General features: G+C 51.4%; 7 protein-coding genes across 7 annotated transcripts; 2 read left to right on the top strand and 5 right to left on the bottom strand.

Annotated features, from left to right (window-relative positions):
- Nucleotides 1-1,272: 1,272 nt before the first annotated feature.
- On the bottom strand, nt 1,273-1,588 carry M437DRAFT_83209 (uncharacterized protein; the record flags this gene model as incomplete). Its single annotated transcript, XM_041027890.1, has 2 exons — nt 1,273-1,326; nt 1,484-1,588. 2 exons carry the CDS (start codon nt 1,586-1,588, stop codon nt 1,273-1,275), a joined length of 159 nt encoding a protein of 52 aa, XP_040881289.1.
- A 385-nt stretch (nt 1,589-1,973) lies between these two features.
- Nucleotides 1,974-3,594, bottom strand: M437DRAFT_44932 (uncharacterized protein; the record flags this gene model as incomplete). The annotated part of the gene is made up of 2 exons (XM_041020997.1): nt 1,974-3,362; nt 3,424-3,594. The coding sequence occupies 2 exons, from the start codon at nt 3,592-3,594 to the stop codon at nt 1,974-1,976; spliced, it is 1,560 nt and encodes a 519-aa protein (XP_040881288.1).
- Nucleotides 3,595-5,816: 2,222 nt separating this feature from the next.
- On the bottom strand, nt 5,817-8,643 carry M437DRAFT_44801 (DUF1765-domain-containing protein; the record flags this gene model as incomplete). The annotated part of the gene is made up of 4 exons (XM_041020971.1): nt 5,817-6,252; nt 6,313-6,741; nt 6,799-8,367; nt 8,423-8,643. 4 exons carry the CDS (start codon nt 8,641-8,643, stop codon nt 5,817-5,819), a joined length of 2,655 nt encoding a protein of 884 aa, XP_040881287.1.
- Nucleotides 8,644-11,949: 3,306 nt separating this feature from the next.
- On the bottom strand, nt 11,950-12,524 carry M437DRAFT_45102 (uncharacterized protein; the record flags this gene model as incomplete). Its single annotated transcript, XM_041021023.1, has 4 exons — nt 11,950-11,995; nt 12,058-12,280; nt 12,347-12,431; nt 12,498-12,524. The coding sequence occupies 4 exons, from the start codon at nt 12,522-12,524 to the stop codon at nt 11,950-11,952; spliced, it is 381 nt and encodes a 126-aa protein (XP_040881286.1).
- A 748-nt stretch (nt 12,525-13,272) lies between these two features.
- M437DRAFT_45140 (TFIIB-domain-containing protein) lies at nt 13,273-14,361 on the top strand (the record flags this gene model as incomplete). The annotated part of the gene is made up of 1 exon (XM_041021028.1): nt 13,273-14,361. One exon carries the CDS (start codon nt 13,273-13,275, stop codon nt 14,359-14,361), a length of 1,089 nt encoding a protein of 362 aa, XP_040881285.1.
- Nucleotides 14,362-15,280: 919 nt separating this feature from the next.
- M437DRAFT_45207 (uncharacterized protein) lies at nt 15,281-15,994 on the bottom strand (the record flags this gene model as incomplete). Its single annotated transcript, XM_041021044.1, has 1 exon — nt 15,281-15,994. One exon carries the CDS (start codon nt 15,992-15,994, stop codon nt 15,281-15,283), a length of 714 nt encoding a protein of 237 aa, XP_040881284.1.
- Nucleotides 15,995-16,227: 233 nt separating this feature from the next.
- M437DRAFT_74095 (uncharacterized protein) lies at nt 16,228-18,853 on the top strand (the record flags this gene model as incomplete). Its single annotated transcript, XM_041026174.1, has 2 exons — nt 16,228-16,567; nt 16,629-18,853. 2 exons carry the CDS (start codon nt 16,228-16,230, stop codon nt 18,851-18,853), a joined length of 2,565 nt encoding a protein of 854 aa, XP_040881283.1.
- Nucleotides 18,854-18,908: the final 55 nt, after the last annotated feature.

Below are 18,908 nucleotides of genomic sequence, written 5' to 3'. Positions count from 1 at the left end.
CTGGCGAAGAGGAAAAGTCAATGATTGTTCCCGCCATGTAGCAAGGGCTCCGTGGAGACATCATCGCCGTAGAAGCCAGGATATTGTGCAGCTTCCAAACAACATCGAACGGATCCATACACCTAGAGGTCAAGGTCACATTCCATGTCAATTCGCGATAAAACATCAATAATCTGAACTCATCTCGACAAGTTCGACCTTGAGTATCCCTCACCAACCAACATCATCAGAACGCAAGTCATCATATTTTGATCGAGCAACTCGCTTCTCCACACACCCCGATTCGACAGCGCACAAGCAGACTTGCATCGGCATGAAAGCTTCAGCAGAGGGATGCTTGAGCGGTAGATTCGAGTCTCACGATCCCCTTAAGGAAAGCAGAGTTAAGCGTGTCGCGTGGCTGCACCGTCGCTGATAGATGCGCTGTGGGCTCGATGATGATGTTGGATGGATAGATGTAAGATGGCAGAAGAAGAACAAATCAGGAATACGAGATTTTGTGTCTTTGAGCTGGTAGCTGGAGGAAAGAGCGACATAGTCAATGGAGAAACCCGTGGCTCTAGCTCTTGCTGCACCAAGGTCGAATTTGGTTCTTGATTGGAAGGAACGATGGCTCCGGATGTGGTGGAGCAGGTGGTGCTGACCCAGGCAACAACAGTACTAGATTGGAAGGCGCGAGGGCCGCATGTTTTTGGTGCTCAGGAATGGCTGTCAATCTGTATGATGAGCAATCGGAAACCATACGCTATGAAAGAGCGAATTGTACATGATCTTGTGTCAGCACTTTAATCAACAAAAGGCAGTAACGTTGTGGTGACTTAAGACTCAACAAGGAAAGCGCGAACCGACAGTCCAGAGAACAACCACATTCTAGTCAAACAAGTCACTCGGAAGTCATGCAAACCTCCATACCTGCACTTGACCAGACTCCCTGAGTCTTTCGATTCCCACTAACTGATTGTAGAAGAGTAGTCGATATGATGGAGAAAGTATTGGATTCCTCTTTTGTAGAAGCAAAACGCCCATTCCCTATTCATGAAAAAAGAAAGCGCGATGTTTTGTGTGTTTATACAAGTGTGTGCCCCTCTCCCTCTTCCAGGCGTAGTCCTACAATCGCGTCATATCTGTTGGGTTTGATGCGGAATGCATTTAAAGACTGCAATTGCGCGTGATGTAAGCTTCTGGGTCTCCAAGAGAAGGCGTATGGTATGGTAGGTTTTGACGTCCTGAACCAAGCGAGAAAGATCGTGTACAGAGAAGGGCGAAGGTGACTTACGGAGGAAGCAGCATCTCGCTCCAGCTGCTGTGCAGGAATGCGACACCGGCCTGTGGTTTTCAATCAGTCTTGTCTCTCTTCTCAAGCACTTCACCCCCCCCTTTAGAAGCATAGTCTGTAGTCCTCTGTCTCTTCTACGGTTTGTGTTCCTCCTCTTGCAATAACTAGAATGCTTCTTCAAGGAGGTGCAATGCAAAGAGCACTTACGGCGAAGAAGGCGACGGCGGTGACGACGGAGCGGTTGTCGGGCGAGGCGAGGCTAGTGTAGACCTGGCTGATGGCGCCTTGTTGGTTTGCACGCTTGGGAGCCATTGTGTATGATCTTGTTGGTTGTGTAGACAAGATGAGGGTGTGGGAAAATGTGGTGCCTTCGTCGTCGCGCGGCTGAATTGTTTCCAAGCGCCTTCGTCACTGGACAAGCATCTGATGCACGGGCCACATCATACAGAGGTGACGATTTACTATCACATCAGTTGCTGCAGAGAGACAAGTAGATCCAGGAGAAACATTTTCGCTCATTCAGTCGTACTAATACATAATGCCATGCCTTACTCCAATGACCCATATCCTGATGATGCAAGAGCAACGTCCAACCACATTCTCAATCATCACTCGCTCTTTGCCATGCAGACCCAAACACCAGAGACACCTTCAGAAAAACCTCGTAGCATGTAATATCATCCCGTCGACAATGCATCTAAGTCGTGGTAGGACGCTGGTCCGCTGCATTGTCAACCTCTGGACCTGCCGATGGAGCAGTCGAAGCCGTCTCTTCAGCGACGGCAGCAACTGCCTGCGCCTGCGCATCAGCTTGTCCTCTTCTTCTTGTACGCACTCCGAAGCGCTCTCGTAATCTACGACGCTGACGACCTTCCTCACCCTGCTCCTGCTGTGTGCCCTCGACACCATCAAGGTTATCGTGGCGAAGTTCACGTAGCTCACGTGCTGCGGCCATTCTTTGTCCCTGGTCGAGATGTCCACGGTCAAGTCCAAGTCCGATGAGCAAGCTGCGACGCATGCTGACGCGGTAGGGTTGTCCATTGTAGCCATTCATGGGAGGAGGCAAGTCGCCATTTTCGCCTGCCTCGGTGGCCGCCGCATCTGTGTCGGTGGATCCTTCAGGGCGAAGGTCAATACGGCACAGCGGGCAAGTTGACGAGACATTCAACAACCAAGGGTCAATACATGCTGGGTGGAACTTGTGGTCGCAAGGCAGTACACGGATGTCCTGTCCAGTCTCAAAATCGTCAGTACAGATCGAGCATCCCAGAGCCTCGCCCGAATCAGCGGGAGCCACTGCTCCAATAGCATCAGAGTCAGCATGTCCCGTTGCAGCACCGATACCTGAACGAGCAGATGCCATTGATCGTCTTGGCTCGGCCTGGTCGTGAGACTCTGTCTCTTGAGTACCATCATTCTCAACCGAGCGACGAATCACAGGTGTATCGTTATCCGCCAACTCGACGTCTGTGACCTTTGGATCTGACTTAGGTTGCTCGCCGAACTTGACAACAGGAATGGTATCCAACATAGCGCGAGCGATACCTCTAGCTCTGGTTTGTCGAGGTCTTCCCATGACGTTTCTCGGTCCATAACGCTCTGGATGACGATGTGCTCGAATTGCTCCCGTAATGATAATGATGAGGAATAAAGCCGTGATAATACCAGTCACACTGTACAAAATGATCATGGCAACTGCTGTGGTAGGAGAAGATCCGTAAGTGGCTGTTGGGTTCTGCTGGTTACTGGCGTTGTTGTGATTCGAGGTTGTAGTATACTGGATGGTTGCCAATACGCCAGGCTCGTTGTTGATAGCGTTTAATACATCCTGAGCTCTGGTGTGGTTCGACATTGAGAAGACTCTCTGGTATGCCGTTTCCGGATCGGTGAGATTGCATTGTTCAGATCTCAAACTATAGAGGATGATAGCTGAGGCGTTAACGCCGAGTGCTGTTGAGTAGACATCATTCAAAGAAAGGAAACCAGTATAATCATTGGAATCGCAGGATATGTAGGCAATTTCTGAGCCGGTAAGACTATCCCGATTCTGTGTCGTTACATGGTAAATGGTATCATGAATACCCGCCTATGTCGCGTGTCAGCGTCCGTCTTGGAAACAAAACCTGTTCTGAAGAGATGATAATTACATTCAATTTGACAGTGGCACTTTGGGTCAGGGGTTGCACCGCGCCGAAATCAATGTTACCCACGATGAGGTCGACGACATCAGTATTTTGGGTGATATTCGTTGGTTGAATCAGTAAGGCGGTTGCTCCGCCCGCGAGCAGACTTGCTGACAATAGCCATTGGCTAAGCATGGCTACCAACGTAGTGGGGTGTGTTCAGCGTCAAGGCCAGAGAGGATAGGTTATAGGACAATGGGAGACAATGAGGCGATCATGCTCTCGCAAAAAGTACAAATATGGATGCGAAGGCTGGCAGGGACAAAGGGGACAATTATGGGCGACAGCGGACAGTTCGTGGAAGAAACGGGCGAGAAGATATCCGCGGCCGGTGACAAGTAGCGCCACACTTGTTGTTAAGCTTGACTTTCGACGACGATCCTGCATGTGCAGCGCGTGTGCCCAGTCGCCCCGGATGGGTCGCCGAGAATGACAATACTTCGATGACGCGACTAGGGGTCCTTGGTGAGATTGAATGTGCTACCTCCGCCACGTCCGCGGTCTCGACTGGGTAATAACGACGTGCGTCTCAGATTCGAGCGAATTGAAGCAGTCGTTAGATGTCGCCCATATCGCGATTGCAACTGATGATTGACACATCGGCGACCATTTATCGCCGGGTGATGCGGGGAAAATGGAATACGGCAGGAACGAGATACGAACGGCATTCTCAGCTCTGTAACTGCTTTGCGCGCCGTATCTTTCCTATTATTTGCCGAGCAGATCCTTCCACCGGCCCTATTTGGCCATCTTCTAAGATCATTCTGCCTTTGATCTGGGCAGTGCAAGTATTTGAAAGGGTAACTTACTACACCATCTAACATGAACGATGTATCTCTCGAAGTCCCAGACCTGGAGTCGTAAGTCGTACCCTCCGGTACTTCCTATCTCATCTGTCACAAATCAAATTGACATGCGACCATCATGACATACGCGTCTTCGCATCCATCACCAGAATAAGAAGTCATTCCGGGGTGCCGGGGCCTCCGCACGAAAAATTAACTTGGCGATATTGGCATCCAACTGCTCTCTCTTTTTGCTCCCATCGCACTGCCATCATTGCCAAGCTGAGACGTTCTTGGGGTCTCGCGACAAGTCTTCGCCGAGAGACAGTCTCAGTGTAGAGACCCGACCAGCTGAAAACGTATCATGTCTCTACCAGATCTAGACAAATAGCAGTGACAATCAGATCGCCTAAGGCTAGACAAAACGAGGTGAGTGCATTCCAATTGAAATTTCCATCGCTTGTCCCAAGTCTATGGATGGTCGCCTCCAACCAGGACTCCTGATTCTCCAACCTTGAGAACAAAGCACGCTTCGCAGCTTAAACGTCCAGACGAGGCATCGGCTATCTCGTCTGAGGATGTCTACGAGGATGACCTATTGGCGATGAGCACAGCGTCAACCGACCAATGGCTACCAAAGCAACGCAAGTTCTCTGCAAGAAGAAGTATCTATACCCTGGCGTATCGGAGAACCATGTCCTGGTCTAAACCACATTTTTCGCGAGACCTACCGTGCCAGACACGAGTTTAGCTCCGAACAGGGAGAACGCCAATGCTCCGCGGTCATGAGGATATCCTCAACCATGAGCTGCTGTTGTTCTTGGAGTTACTGGAGCGACTCACCAAATCCATGGCCATGTGACCTTTGTATGAGATTGCATCGGGTAGTGGAATGCACGACAGAAGGAAGATCAGGCTACTATCTGAAGCCCAACATGGATACGCTCCTGGCCAACGAGCCTTACGATTGCCATCTAGGGAATCTTGAAGTCGTTCGCAAAAAAAACTTGGGAGGAGGTTGATGCTCTGTAGAGAGCTCCATCTCGAGATTTTGAGTTCTGGACCTGAGATTCCTAGTCTTGGAAGAGCCGCGGAACTGACCCCTTGCTAGCTATATGCTCGTTCTAGCATGCGAGATTGGCCGAAAGGAAGCAAAAGAAGAAGAGCAACGTAAACCATCGATGGTAAGGTCCGTGACCAGTTCTCGTCACTTAGACAGATCTGAAGGAGAAAGCTATCTGTCTAAAGCAGACTGTCATCGGGCTGGGTACTAGATATACCGGCATTGGAGCGGCTTGGAATCAATTTATTTTTCGATGCTTGTTGTTGACCCGGCAAGATATCACCGCTTGAATTGCTTCAGTAACGAATACCATGTATATATCTCATGCCTTCAGAGGGCAGATTTTCCTGTAATGCAGAACGACCGACCATGCAATGCAACCAGAAAAAGAAACACAAAAGACGAAACCCCAAATCCAACAAATGCTTGACTATGTACTGAAATGGACAAAAGAATGAACAAGAGGAAGTGCAAGGCAAAGAATCGACAGCTCAAGTGTAGGTGAAAAATCATCTGCCCTTGCCAAAGACCTCAACACCTAGAGTTGGTGTCTCGACATGCTTGTTGGATGGCACTCCCTCACCCTTTCTGCGCTCGAAGAAGCCCTGGCACTCCATTAGGATGCATACCCACTCAGCTAGAGCTCGGCCAGAGTATACTGATTGAGCTTTAGCCTCACCAATGGGTTCAGCAGCCTTGATGACAACCTCTTCATCGTTGGCTTCTTGGAGATAGAGGTGTGCGGCCAAGGGGAGCCGAGGTGGGGCTAGGCGCATGGCGGTAGGGTGGTGTGCTTTGTGCTGCATCTCGAGCGAGAACTTGAAGCAAAAGTTTCGGTGCCTGATCGGCGACGGACCTCGACTGGCATGAGGTGTTGTTAGAGGCGACTGCTTCATAGCAGAGGCACGCGCTCTTGGTGCCTGGGTAGCGGTTGTTGCTGAACGGCTTAACTTGCCACCGGATGCCGTGGATTCTGGAACAGATGGCAAGGAGGCGGATGCGGACGAATTCTTAGCCGTCGAGGCAGATGCGGCCTTCGATCGGCTCTTGCCTCCCATTATGTTACGAAGGAAGCCACGAAGTCCACTTTCAGGGCGCTCGGTTTCCATGCCAAAGTCAGAAGAAGACGCCGACGAAGTGGGTCGGATATCTAGTGAAGCTGCTTGAGAGATGACAGAATCTCTTTTCCATGTCTGGCTGGGCGCACCGATCGGAGCCGATGGATGCGGTGGCACAATTCCGTCGAAGGCCAAGAAAGAGCCACCCGGTGCAACCTGAGTATCAGTACGAATGATCAACAAACGTCTGCTAGGAGCAGGATTGCAAGGAGTTGTTGAAGGGGGTAACATCTTGCCCTGAGCGGCTTGTTGTCTTTGCCACAAGAAGTGTGACCAGACGACCTGTAGACGTTGCAGCAGTGTCTCAAAGATCAGCCTAGAAAGATGTGAATTAGCAAGTTGTTCAGTGCAGGTACAATTTTGGTCAACGCACTTGTCACATGTAGACTCCTCCCCATCGTAGCGACCAACACGCCAGCAAAGTAGTCGCATGTAGTAAGCGCGGACCATGGGACACCAATGGTTGAAGGTCTTGTCAAAGACTTCTTGATCGAGTAGGAGGTCGATGCACATCTTGGTCTTGCGCTCTGGGCTGCTGTTGACCGTGCTCCAGATTGTGTAAAGGAAGGCGAACAATCTGATCTCGGTCATGGTGTTTTGGCTGAAAACCATTCTCTTGCACACGTCGATCCAGAAATCCGAGTCAAGGAGACATGACTGCGAGGGATGCATCTGTTCGTATCGAACGATGATTGCAAACGCTTCTTCCAAGAAATCGCAAAGGGTATAGCAGGCTAGATGGTCATAAACAGATATGCCACGTGCGCCGGCTTGCAGCAGAGATGCAAAGGACTCTGCAAAGAGTTGTCGAGCAAAAGGATGCTCCGAGGCTCTCTCTGATAGGAAGTCTCGAATTAGCATTATTAGGCGATTTTCCGCCATAATTCGGATAGCATTAGTAGGTGGTAAGGGTAAAGTTGACGCGACTGCGTCTGGATCAACCAGGACGTCGTCAAACGTAGGAGAAATATTGTTTGATGAATCACCGTGTAATTGACCAGCATCACGGTGAATAGTAGAATCAAGGTTGACCAAGATCTGAGAGTGTACAAAGAGTAGACCTGGGACGCAGATTCTCTCTTTCTTGGTAGCATCCGACGGCAGGTAGTCGGCGACTAGAATATGAAAGTGCTTGACAAAGGCGAAGAAAAGGTCGCTTTCACGACCTGACCATCGCTCGAGCCAATAGCCGTACCATTGAATGTTTGCTGTTCCAAGTGGCAAAGGTGTCTGTGTTCTGAGATGTTTGACCATCTTTCCTAACGAGACAAAGCCCAAGGACTGCATGGCAGGGGGGAAGGCCGAGTTGATCCTTGCAGCATCCTCAGCAAGATTGTCAAATCTGCTCACACCACTTTCTGAAAGAACTCTTCGCATGATTTCCGTAGGTGCGTCCCAGAGGCGCACAAGCACCTCAGCGATTCCTGGGCAGAAGAAAAAGGCGTAGGCAGTAGCTTTTCCACAGAATGTTACCAGACTGGCAGAAGCATTCTTGAGCGACATCCTATCAACCACAAAGGCCATCTGTGAGTTGAGGTTTTGCACAAACATGTTTCGCACGTTGTGGTGAACGGACTCGGTCAAGAAATCGAGACCGCTCGAAGACAGGGAAGTCGTAGACTTGTTCCTCACAGGCACAACAGTGGTCCTTCGATCAAGAGGACAGAGAGGCGATGGGGACAAGCGCCATTCCTGGCGGTCCATGATGCCTGATATACCATCCAAGATGGCTGGACGGTCTGTGCCTGAAATAGACTGATTGTTTCTTCCATGAAGCATATCCAGAAGGCCAGTCCACCACTTGTTGAGGATGTTTGTGCGTCGATCCAAGTCTTCTGCTCTTAGTGTGAGATTCGATGGATGGTCGGCATAGTTTCGTAGGAAGGGTAGTAGCGAAGATCTGACTACGTTCGCTTTCAGAGTGCTTGACTTGGACTGGAATCTAGAAAATGTAAGCTCGGGTAGCAGGAGAACCGAAGGGTATGGGATGTCCTTACTTAGTGTAGTCGCCATCTAATGATCTGAAAACACTCCATAACTCATCTTTCTTCCTAGGCAAGGAAAGTGCAGGTAGAGTCTGATACTTCTCGGTGGAAGACAATGGCGGCATGGGATTCGCAGAGCCAGGATGCAAGTGTGTGGTGTTGTGTAATCTGTCAGTGGAGAAGGATTTGGGCAGTTGTGGCATTGGTGGGTTAGATTTGGTTGGCTCCTCCATGGATGCTCTGACTGTGACTGTTGGCGCAATCGGTTTGAGTGATTTTCTCTTTAGCACAGTACCTCTTCTGGCCAGAAAACCGACAGTCTCTGCAGCTTCAGTGTCATCTTCCTTGTTTTTCTCTGAATCTCGTCTTCTAAAGATTGATTTTCTGCGGTTGACCACCGGTCGACTGGCTGGTGCTGGTGCTACTGGTGTTGCGGGTGTTGCTGCCGGTGCTACTGCTGCTGCTGTTGCTGCTGCCGGTGCTGTTCCTGCTGCTAAATCACCGACAGCATTCTGGACAGGCTCGTCAGGCTTCGCCTCGCGTGTTCTGTTGGCGGGTGACGGAGAGCGTGAGACGGGAGCACTGGACAATCTCCTGCTCAGGCGTTTTGCTAGAGATCTTGATTTCGAAGGGGAGCGAGTCCTATCGCCCAGCACAGGAGCAGGTAGGACTTTGGCCGAATCTATGCTTGCTGTCCCCTCTTTGAGCGAGACAGGTGGGCTTGGATCATGCTCGCTATCCGCTGTGACGGTGATTTCGGGACTCTTGTGTAGCTCGGCAACCAGGTCCTGAGGCAGGCTGACAGGCATCATCTGATCGTCAGCGGGCGTCGACCAACCAGACGACTCAGGCGGCGATGTGTCGGTGCTGTCGTCGACCATGGGAGCGATCAAATCCTGTTCGCAAAAGCTACCCCGGTTGGTGATGGGCATGGGCGCATTGTAGGCGGGATTCTTTTTTGCTGCATGTCCCAAAAATGTGTAGCTGGCGCTACGGGTAAAATCTGCAGCGTTGGAAGCCTCGACATATGATCTCCTGGCCCTTGGGTTTGCGAGCGCGTCCGTATGGTTCTGGTAGTTGTTGGCAACACTCGTCATGGTCGACAATGTGCTCGATTCTTCTCTTTGGAGCTCTTGATCCCAGCTTGTATCCTGCGTCCTCTTCTCTCTGAATGCTCGTGATGTGTTCTTTCCCGAAGCTAATTCTCTTTCTCTTTCTCTTTCTATACCACCCTTTCGCGTTTCAAGGGGGCTGATCAGACACTGGACGCTGCGACTACAGTCTAGCCATGTCCAAATCCAGGGATACGGCGCAGATGTGTTCCAGATGGTCCAAGACAGATGGATTACTGTCACGAGGCGTACGCGTGCTCGAGCGGATCAAGTACAGACCTGTGCGGGAAGATGGTCGGTTTTGGTAATTGTCCTGAGAGAGTTCGAAAGCCAATTGAAGGGTATGGCAATACTATATAGACCGGGGCGGGAACGAGGGTGTATGTACAGGCGACGGGACGAACGTCAGAGGAAGGAACAGAGAAGGTACAAAAGAACAATCTGAGACGAGACGAAGAGGGGATTGGATAGGTAAAAGTCGTTTCAAACGGAAGCAGGGCACCAGCACCGGCGGCACGCTATGGTCATCTATCGTCTAACCCATCCCGACAAACCGCTGTCTTCGCTTCTCCAATATGACGTTTTTAAACTTTACAGTAAGGTGCAATACCCCTGCTGTCCGACTCGCGAACTCTGCTGCTGTGCGCGCCGCTCCACCAGCGGCCCAGTCATGTGTGCAGCCTGCTTGCTTGCAAGTTGCCATGGCTGACACTGCCAGCAAAACGTATCGCAGATCCGGAGCCGAATCGTGTCGGGACGACCTTGGCACCGTCGAGTCGTCGTTGCAGACACTTACCGACTCCGTACTTGCCGCACGAGCTCTCTTCTGGCCGGCCGGCCCTTTCTTTGTGCCTTCTTTTCCAAGAACGTAAATAGCAACAGCTGCCGTCCAAGCTCAACACTTTAGCGTCACTCTGCGACCATCTTAGCATATTCAGACTGCAATAGTATGTCTCGTTCATGACTTGTTGGCCCTCGTACTCTCCTGTCTATTACACCGCTCGGTGCAGATACGCCGTGATCAACGTCCATGCCGTCCTTGTTGCAAGCAAGTCTTAGTTTACGCCAAGCAAAATGCAGCTTTGCAATCTCCAGGTCTCTGTACCCTACCCTGGTTCGATCTGTCAACGATCTGGTTGAGTATGCACAAAACATCCTAGCTCAAGCAAGAGTCCGCTGAACTGCCGTTCGCTTCCCACCAACAATAATCGCGCGCGCCTTCGCGGAACTTACACCGTAGGAGCAGCCTCTTTTCTGCCTCAATCTCAACATTAATCTGAGTCGCATATGGCACCATTGGCAGAGGGGAGGTGCGAGCACAAGCCGACGACTCGTACTGGTCGAAGCACACAGCCGCATCCCTCGATCAGGAGAGTTCGGAGGTCCTCGTCGTCCACGGCGCGGCTTAGCTACATGCATAGTAACTTAACTGTACGCGTCGTCGACTCCTTGTTGGATCTACGCGGCCACAACGGTGCCCCGACGGACGTCTTGCAACTTCCTACCTGCATAATCGATGCGGAACTCTCGTCATGCTGGCAAAGCGTTGATCAAGCTATGCATGCATTGTCTTGTCTATCTTCGCACCTCTGCTCACTTGTCATATGCAGAACCTTTCTTACATGATCCAGCTGCAGGAAGTGGCTTGCGTGACTCGGTGTCTGCCATGCATGTCAATATGAACAAGTTGTGATTTACATTGTTGCCTACCTTTCAAACGTCCGGAGGAAGAGTCCTGACAAGACGGTAGCTTTTGGTTGGCTGATAGTAGTGGCAAGTGGCACCGGCTTCACATAAGTTAGTCTTCACGATCAGAACCTCTGTGCTTCGGACAAGGTATCTACAAACATGCCTGATTGATGAAGATCTATGCTATAAGATCCTTGCAAGATTGAACATTCCGAGCGTTTAATGCGGCTTATCTTACCTCAATATCAATACGCCCCGACGTGCGGGGGATATCCATCTAATCACATTACAAGATGCAAGACGAGCAAGGCTCATCTCGCATTGATCTAGGGGGGTCTCTCAGTTAAGATGAACACTTTCTGGAAATCTCCATATCACAAACAGGCTGATCGACCGTCCATGCACTGGAGCAGATTGTCTCACTCTCGCTCGAGATAGTGTACAAAGTAGCCCGAGCTCGGCAGATTCAAGCCAGATCGTTCATAAGAAGCGTATATAAGGAAATCTCGAGCAGACGGTTCTTATTTCGAGTCTGAGCTGGTGGACCGAAAGGACCCTCATGACAAGCCCAAGGGGAGATGAGAAGGCATGAGATGAATTTGAGTGTATATTTCTTGAGCATATAAGAATTGGCGCTTGCGGGAGCGTAGACTGGAGTGGAACAGAAGACGGAGATTATGAAGGACAAGCTCTTGAATGTATTTTCAAACTGTTTTACATGGCGGGATTTACAGGAGCTTAGTGGTGGGCAGGCTCCTCGTCGGCAAGCTCGCTCTCATCGAACCTGGAGAGCTGTGGTTAGTAACAATCGTTCGTGGCAGCGTATGATGGGTGTGGGAGTGGTACCAGTCCTCGACGGGGGCAGCACCGGCCTCAGTGGATTGACCCTCAACCTCGACCTCCTGGGACTCGTATGCGCTGAGCTGGCTGGCAATGTCGGCCTCCTCGGGGGAAGCAGGGGCTTGAGGAAGAGAGAACTTCTGGACTTGACCCTCGGAGTCAGAGGCCTTGACGGTAGGAGGCTTGTAGGCCTTAAGCTCGCGGAGGTAGAGGTCCTGAACGAGATCGGCTGTGGTAGAAGAATCAATGAGCGGCTGTTCGGCGGGATTGTCGGGTGGTATGATAGATCAAGTACCTTGGCGAACAGCAGTGGGAGTGACAAAGGTGCGGCGGAAGGTGGTGGCCGACTGCTGCTTAGCAAGACGGAGGAGCGACTGGCGCTGCGGCGGGTGTCAGCGGACGAAGATCTGTGGTGCGCAACAACGTGGACATGGATAGCGGCATACCGAGGCCCTGAGAGATTGACCGAGCATGGCGATTGAGTGGAGTGTGGATATGATTGTTCCTTCTCTAGCAACTGCCTACTAACAACTCTTTCGCTGTCGCGCCCCAATTCACTCGCCCGTCGTCGTTTGATCCCGTGATCCGCGTGGCCCGTGCACCCATTCCATCCGGCGGCCTGCCTTGAGACAGCGCAGGCTGCGACAACAACAACCTCTTCTACGCCTCGTCAAGTCGAACTCGTCTTGATCAGCCCACGTCCTTGTCCTCGACCTCCGTCTCTCCTTCATCTGCGGTTCTTCTCGGCACACGTCTCATCTTCTGGATCGACGCGCCCACCCGCTCGACTGCTCTTTCTGCGCATCCGTCTCGGAACACTGAAGGCTCCTGCTGCCTGGTCTCGCCAGTCGCCTGTTCCAAGACAACAACTGCAAAGAAAGTCCTAGTCACTTCCCAGACACCTCACAAGGGCCATCTGCCGCTAGATGTTTGGGTAAGCCATGCTGCTTTGCGTTACACTAGCATAGCATCTCGAGTCGCCACTCAACTTGGCCTCTAATTCCTATTGCCCATCGTCTCGTTCTGTTCAGCCTTCTTCTTCGTGCTAACCTGCTCACTCTAGTCGTCTATCACATTTCTTTTGAGTCGCCCGTCGCCAAAGTGTATTCTCCGCTCTTCATCCGCTGCTGCGCAAAACAATACAATCTCAGAGTCACCGCAAGAGCCATCAAGCGCCGTCAGTCTCTGCGTCGAAGCTCGCAACAGAAACCAAAGACCATCATGAGCTACACTTTGTCGCCGGGTGCCATACCCGATGTTGAACCACAGGTCGAGGCGCCTGATGAATGGCGCCAGAATCTTAGCGTCCGCATGATATGCCCCGATTGCAAAGAAGATCCTCCCAACCTCGTCGAAGATCCTCAAGCTGCTGATGTCATCTGTGAAGACTGTGGCATGGTTCTCTCGCAACGTGGAATCGATCAGCGTGCTGAGTGGCGCACTTTCGCAAACGATGATCAGGGCAATGATGATCCCTCGCGTGTCGGTGAGGGTCCTAATCTCCTGTTGAATGGCAGTCAGCTACAAACAAATATTGCCTTTGGTGATGGCTCGCTGAGAAGCAAGGAGCTTCACCGTGCACAAAGTAAGGCCAATGCCGACAAGGGAAACAAAAACTTGCTTCAGGCATTCAAGCAGATTGGTGCCTACTGCGACTCCTACGATCTTCCTAACGTCGTTGCCGACGCTGCCAAGCACATCTTCAAAGACGCAGAGGACTCGAAGAATTTCAAAGGCAAGTCGACCGAAGCTATCATCGCCGGCTGCATCTTTATCGCATGTCGTCGCAACAAAGTGCCTCGTACCTTCCGAGAAATATATGATATGACTCACGTCTCGAAGAAAGAGATTGGGAGAACGTTCAAGCTGCTTGAGTCGATGCTGGCAAAGCAAGACAAACAATCTGGAGGCAAGGCCAAGGTGATTGGCAATGGAGTTGTTGGCATTCACGAGGCTTACCAAGGGACTGTTACTACCAATCCCGACGAACTATGCAGTCGTTTCTGTGCCCAACTCGGTATGGACTTCGCTACCACCGAAGTCGCTAAAAGCCTTGCTTTGGGCATGGCCAGTATCGGAGCCCTTGCTGGCCGCTCGCCCTTGTCTGGAGCAGCTGCTTGTATCTACATGGCCAGTTTGCTCATGGATCAGGTCAGATCGCCCAAAGCCATTGGAGAAGTCGCAAAGGTCAGTGACAGCACAATCCGAAGCGCCTACAAAAGCTTGTACGCAGAAAAAGAGACTCTCCTCTCGGAAGACGTCCTCAAGAGAGGCGCCGATGTGGAAAAGCTCGTCAAGCCCACCAACTGAAGAGAACTGTTGTTACTGTTCTCTTTTCCTCGGTGGCTTTTTTCTGCGCATCTCTATTACTCGCAGCCTCCTTCCAAGGCTCAATATCATAATCTCATTTCTTTTATTCTTCTTTAAGATGGGGAAGGAGGTCTTGTTTTTTCCTGCACACGATACCACAAAACAAGATAAAAAGTTTTTTGTTTTATAGGGGGGCACGCTCGCGGGTGTAATATAAATTATGCGCTTGTCAATCAAGACTGCTTTGCTGGCGACACAGCTTACACGATGAGGAAAGTCTCGTGTATTCTACTCAAGATAAAAGAAGAAAATGAAATTGCTGTTCTTGGCATTTGATATTGCATTAACAAGTAGATTAAATGTGATGAGAGGCTGTATGTCTAAGTATCCCCTACTTTTTGCATAGGACCAGTAACCATTGTGATGAGTGTGGTGCGCTCAGGTTACTCATGGTAAGACATGAAAACTGCTGATGTACTCTGGTGGATCTCTGAGAGCCGGCCTCCGACCATGAAGTTATGGCAACAAGGCCGAGCAGCATCAGTATTGGTATACCACTGACCATAAGATGTGTCTCGCATGAAAGAGTTGTTGCAAAGTCGTGATTCCCTCAGTGACATGTTGAAGTCGAGAGATTGTGGAGGGTTCAACTGCTTTTCTGATCTGTCTCGGATATTGTGTGCTTGGAATCTACGCTGAATCGTGGCGTGGTTCTTTGAGATTCAACACCATCGCAGAGAGCAGTCGTGCTGATCTTTGCCTTGCCTGCAATTTCCTATCCAAGCAGGGTACTGCATATATTTGAAGTCTTGGTTGATTCTGCGACCCATGAGACAGAACAGACGAGTTCTGCAGTGTCTGGTAGACACAACGAAAGTTTCCTGGTGCAACTGTGTGAAGTCGCCAGCCCGTGTTGATTTCAGGGAGCCCTTTCCCTGATCGAAGCAAGAATGGCTGAGGGATCTTCGTCTATAGTATCAAGGTCGACAGGATTCAAAGGGACATCAATGTTTGCATAGTCGGAGACATGTGCGTTGACGAAGTTGTCAGCGACGGCTTCAGCAGCGGCAACGCCTTTTTCACGCAAGGCTTCTCTAGCTTTCACCAACGCTGCGTGGTGTTCGTCGGCCTTTTTAAGAAGACGTAAGACATCCTTTTCTCTGGTCTTCAACTCGGTCTCCAGATCTCCGGGCTTGAGATTTGGATCATTTAGTTGACGGAGAACAATATCCGAGTCGCCAGGCTGCCAGTCTGAGAAGGGCTCTTCCCTGAGATCCGCGAGGTGCTTCTTCAAGTCATCGAAATGCTCGATGATTTCTTGACTAAGTTTGGTTAAGTTGTTGTCATGATACAGTCGTTCTGTACAAATATACTTGTTTTGTCGTAAAGCAGTGTTGACAGTATCATCGTTTGCAGCCCTTGATTTGTGAAAAGGTTCAAGTCGTTGCAGGAAGTCGTCTATATCAGCATCCAGAGTGGCGGCTGCGATACGCTCTTGCCTCTGCAAGCGGCGGATAATATTAGAATGTTTCTGGCGTGCTTCTTGGATGGTTGAGTTGTTTCGCACAGAGCCAATCACTCTGGGTACACGCCAGCGCAGTACAGCCAAGTGAGAGAGCGCAGGACCTGACATGCTGAGTGACGGATGAATTAATTATTTATCATCAGGTTGCTTCTTTAACATCGACTACGAACGGCGGGCTGTACCGAAAGCACACTGCATTGAGACGGTCACGTGGAAATTCAGCCAGCACACAACCAAGTTGCAAGTTAGCGGCCGAAGTCTTGGCAGAAAAAGCTCGCAGTCCACAACTACAGTATACGCGCATCGCGACTCGACTCTGTGTATTACCAGCGTCAGCCAACATGTCTCGCTTTTTCTACGGCAGCGACAGCTCCAGCGAGTCGTCCTCGGACGAGGAAGAACTCTACAGCGAAGAGGAGGAGGAAGAGAAGTCTGAAGAGGAATCCAGCGAGGAGGAGTCTGACGAGGAAGATTCGGATGAGGATTCCAGCGACGACGACGGTGGCAAGACTGGTGCCAACCGTTTCTTGCGCGACGAGTCCAGCGAGGACGAGAGCGACGAAGAGGACGACCGCACCGTGGTCAAGAGTGCAAAGGACAAGCGTTTCGACGAACTCGAGGGCACCATCCGCCTGATTGAGAACGCCCAGAAGATCAACGACTGGAGTGTCATCAACGACAGTACGTTCACCTACTATGCCGCTGTTTGTGCTCCAGAGCGGTAGCTAATCCACCCGTCCAGACTATGACAAACTCAACCGCCAGCTGCCCGTCCTGCAGCGTGACAACGATGGCAAGGCCCCCAAGATGTACATCAAGACCATTGCCGACCTTGAAACCGCCATGCTCGAGGCTCTGGAGAAGCAGAAGGGGAAGAAGATGAACCCCATCGCCGCAAAGGGTCTCAACGCCATGCGCCAGAAGATCCGCAAGAACAACCGTGACCACGAAGCCGACATCAAGGCCTACCGCGACAGCCCCGATGACTACATGAAGGAAGACGTTGTCGAGGAGCCCACTGCTGCTGCCCCCAAGAAGGCCAAGAAGGCTATCATTGATGAGACCATCGTCGGTGCTGATGATGACGGCTTCACCGTGGTTGGCGCTGGTGGCAAGGCCACAACTTACACTCCTGAGAGTATTCTCAAGCATCTCCGCACTATTGTCGAATCCAGAGGACGCAAGAACACCGACCGTCTGGAGCAGATCCGTACCCTTGAGAAGCTGCTCGATGTGGCTGCTACCGAGTACCAGAAGGCTCGCGTGCTCCTGACTCTTGTTTCGACCCGTTTCGACTTGACTAGCGGCAGCGGTAACACTATGGCACAGGAACAGTGGAAACTTGTCCAGCAAGAGATTGCTGCTCTCTTGGCCCTCCTCGAGGAGCACCCTTACCTGGTCGTCATCGAGAACGCCGAGGACTGGGAGGACGACGAGAAGCACCCCACCATTACTCCCGAGGAGACCTTCAAGATCCCTGGCAGCATCGTCTCCCTGGTCGAGCGTCTCGATGATGAGCTTACCCGTGTTTTGCAGGCCGTTGACCCCCACACTGCCGAATACGTCGAGCGTCTCAGCGACGAGGCTTCCCTTTACACCAACATCGTCCGCACACAGCTGTACTGCGAGCGCCTAGCAAAGGATGAGAAGCTCAACTTTGTTCAGGAGACAGCCAACCGCATTGTCATGCGCAGACTTGAGCACATCTACTTCAAGCCTTCGCAGGTCATCGACATCCTCGAGGAGAACGTCTGGAAGGCCCTCCCCGCCTCTCTCGACTCTTCCGTCACCCCTCGCTCTGCTGCTGGTGACAGCTCTGCTCTTGTCACCGCCATCTGCACATACCTTTACACCCACAGCGAAGGCATCATCCGTGCCCGTGCTATGCTTTGCCAAGTTTACTACCTCGCCCTTCACGACCAGTACTACAAGGCTCGTGACATGCTCCTCATGTCGCACTTGCAGGAGACCATCTCCGGATTTGATGTCAACACCCAGATCTTGTTCAACCGTACCTTGACCCAGGTCGGTCTTTGTGCTTTCCGCGCTGGACTTGTTTACGAGGCCCAGAACTCACTCCAGGACATTTGCGGCTCCCAAAGACAGAAGGAGTTGCTCGCCCAAGGTCTACAGATGCAACGCTACTCTCAAATCACCCCCGAGCAAGAGCGTATCGAGCGCCAGCGCCAGCTTCCTTTCCACATGCACGTCAACCTCGAGCTTCTCGAGTGTGTCTACCTCACTTGCTCTATGCTGCTTGAGATTCCTCTTCTTGCTCAGGTCGGCTCTTCGCCCGACCTCAAGAAGCGTGTCATCAGCAAGTCTTACCGCCGTATGCTAGAGTACCATGAGCGCCAGATCTTCACTGGTCCTCCTGAGAACACTCGTGACCACGTCATGCAGGCAAGTAAGGCTCTTGCCCAGGGTGAATGGCGCAAGGCTGCCGAGTTCATCACTGCTATCAAGATTTGGGACCTTCTGCCGCAAGCCTCCAAGATCAAGACCATGCTCGAGGAGCAGATCCAAGAAGAGGGTCTGCGCACCTACCTTTTCACCTACGCTCCCTTCTACGACACTCTTTCGATCGAAAAGCTTGCATCAATGTTTGAGCTGTCGGAGCGCAAGGTCTCGGCCATTGTCAGCAAGATGATCAGCCACGAAGAGCTTGCTGCTGCCCTTGACCAAGTCAACGGCGCCATCATCTTCAGAAAGGGAGTCGAGCTCAGCAGACTGCAAAGCTTGGCCCTCACCCTCAGCGACAAGGCCAGCGGCCTCATCGAGAGCAACGAGAAGACACTGGAGCAAAGAACACAAGGCACTGCCAACGCGTTCGAGAGACAAGGCGCACAGAGAGGAGGCAGAGGAGGTGCCAGAGGCGGACGCGGCGGCAGAGGTGGTGGCCAAGGCATCAGAAGAGGCGGTGGTGGCTTCCAGGGCGGTGTCTTGGGCAATGCCATCAGATCGTAAGAGTTCAATGGCTGGTCAATGGATGCTGCGGATGGGTTTTGGCGTTCTTCTCATA

The sequence above is a fragment of the Aureobasidium melanogenum genome, assembly GCF_000721775.1.
Source record: "Aureobasidium melanogenum CBS 110374 unplaced genomic scaffold scaffold_6, whole genome shotgun sequence".
In the NCBI taxonomy this organism is placed as follows: domain Eukaryota; kingdom Fungi; phylum Ascomycota; class Dothideomycetes; order Dothideales; family Saccotheciaceae; genus Aureobasidium; species Aureobasidium melanogenum.
Note: the sequence above shows the minus strand (reverse complement) of the source record. Positions and strands in the feature narration are given on the sequence as shown.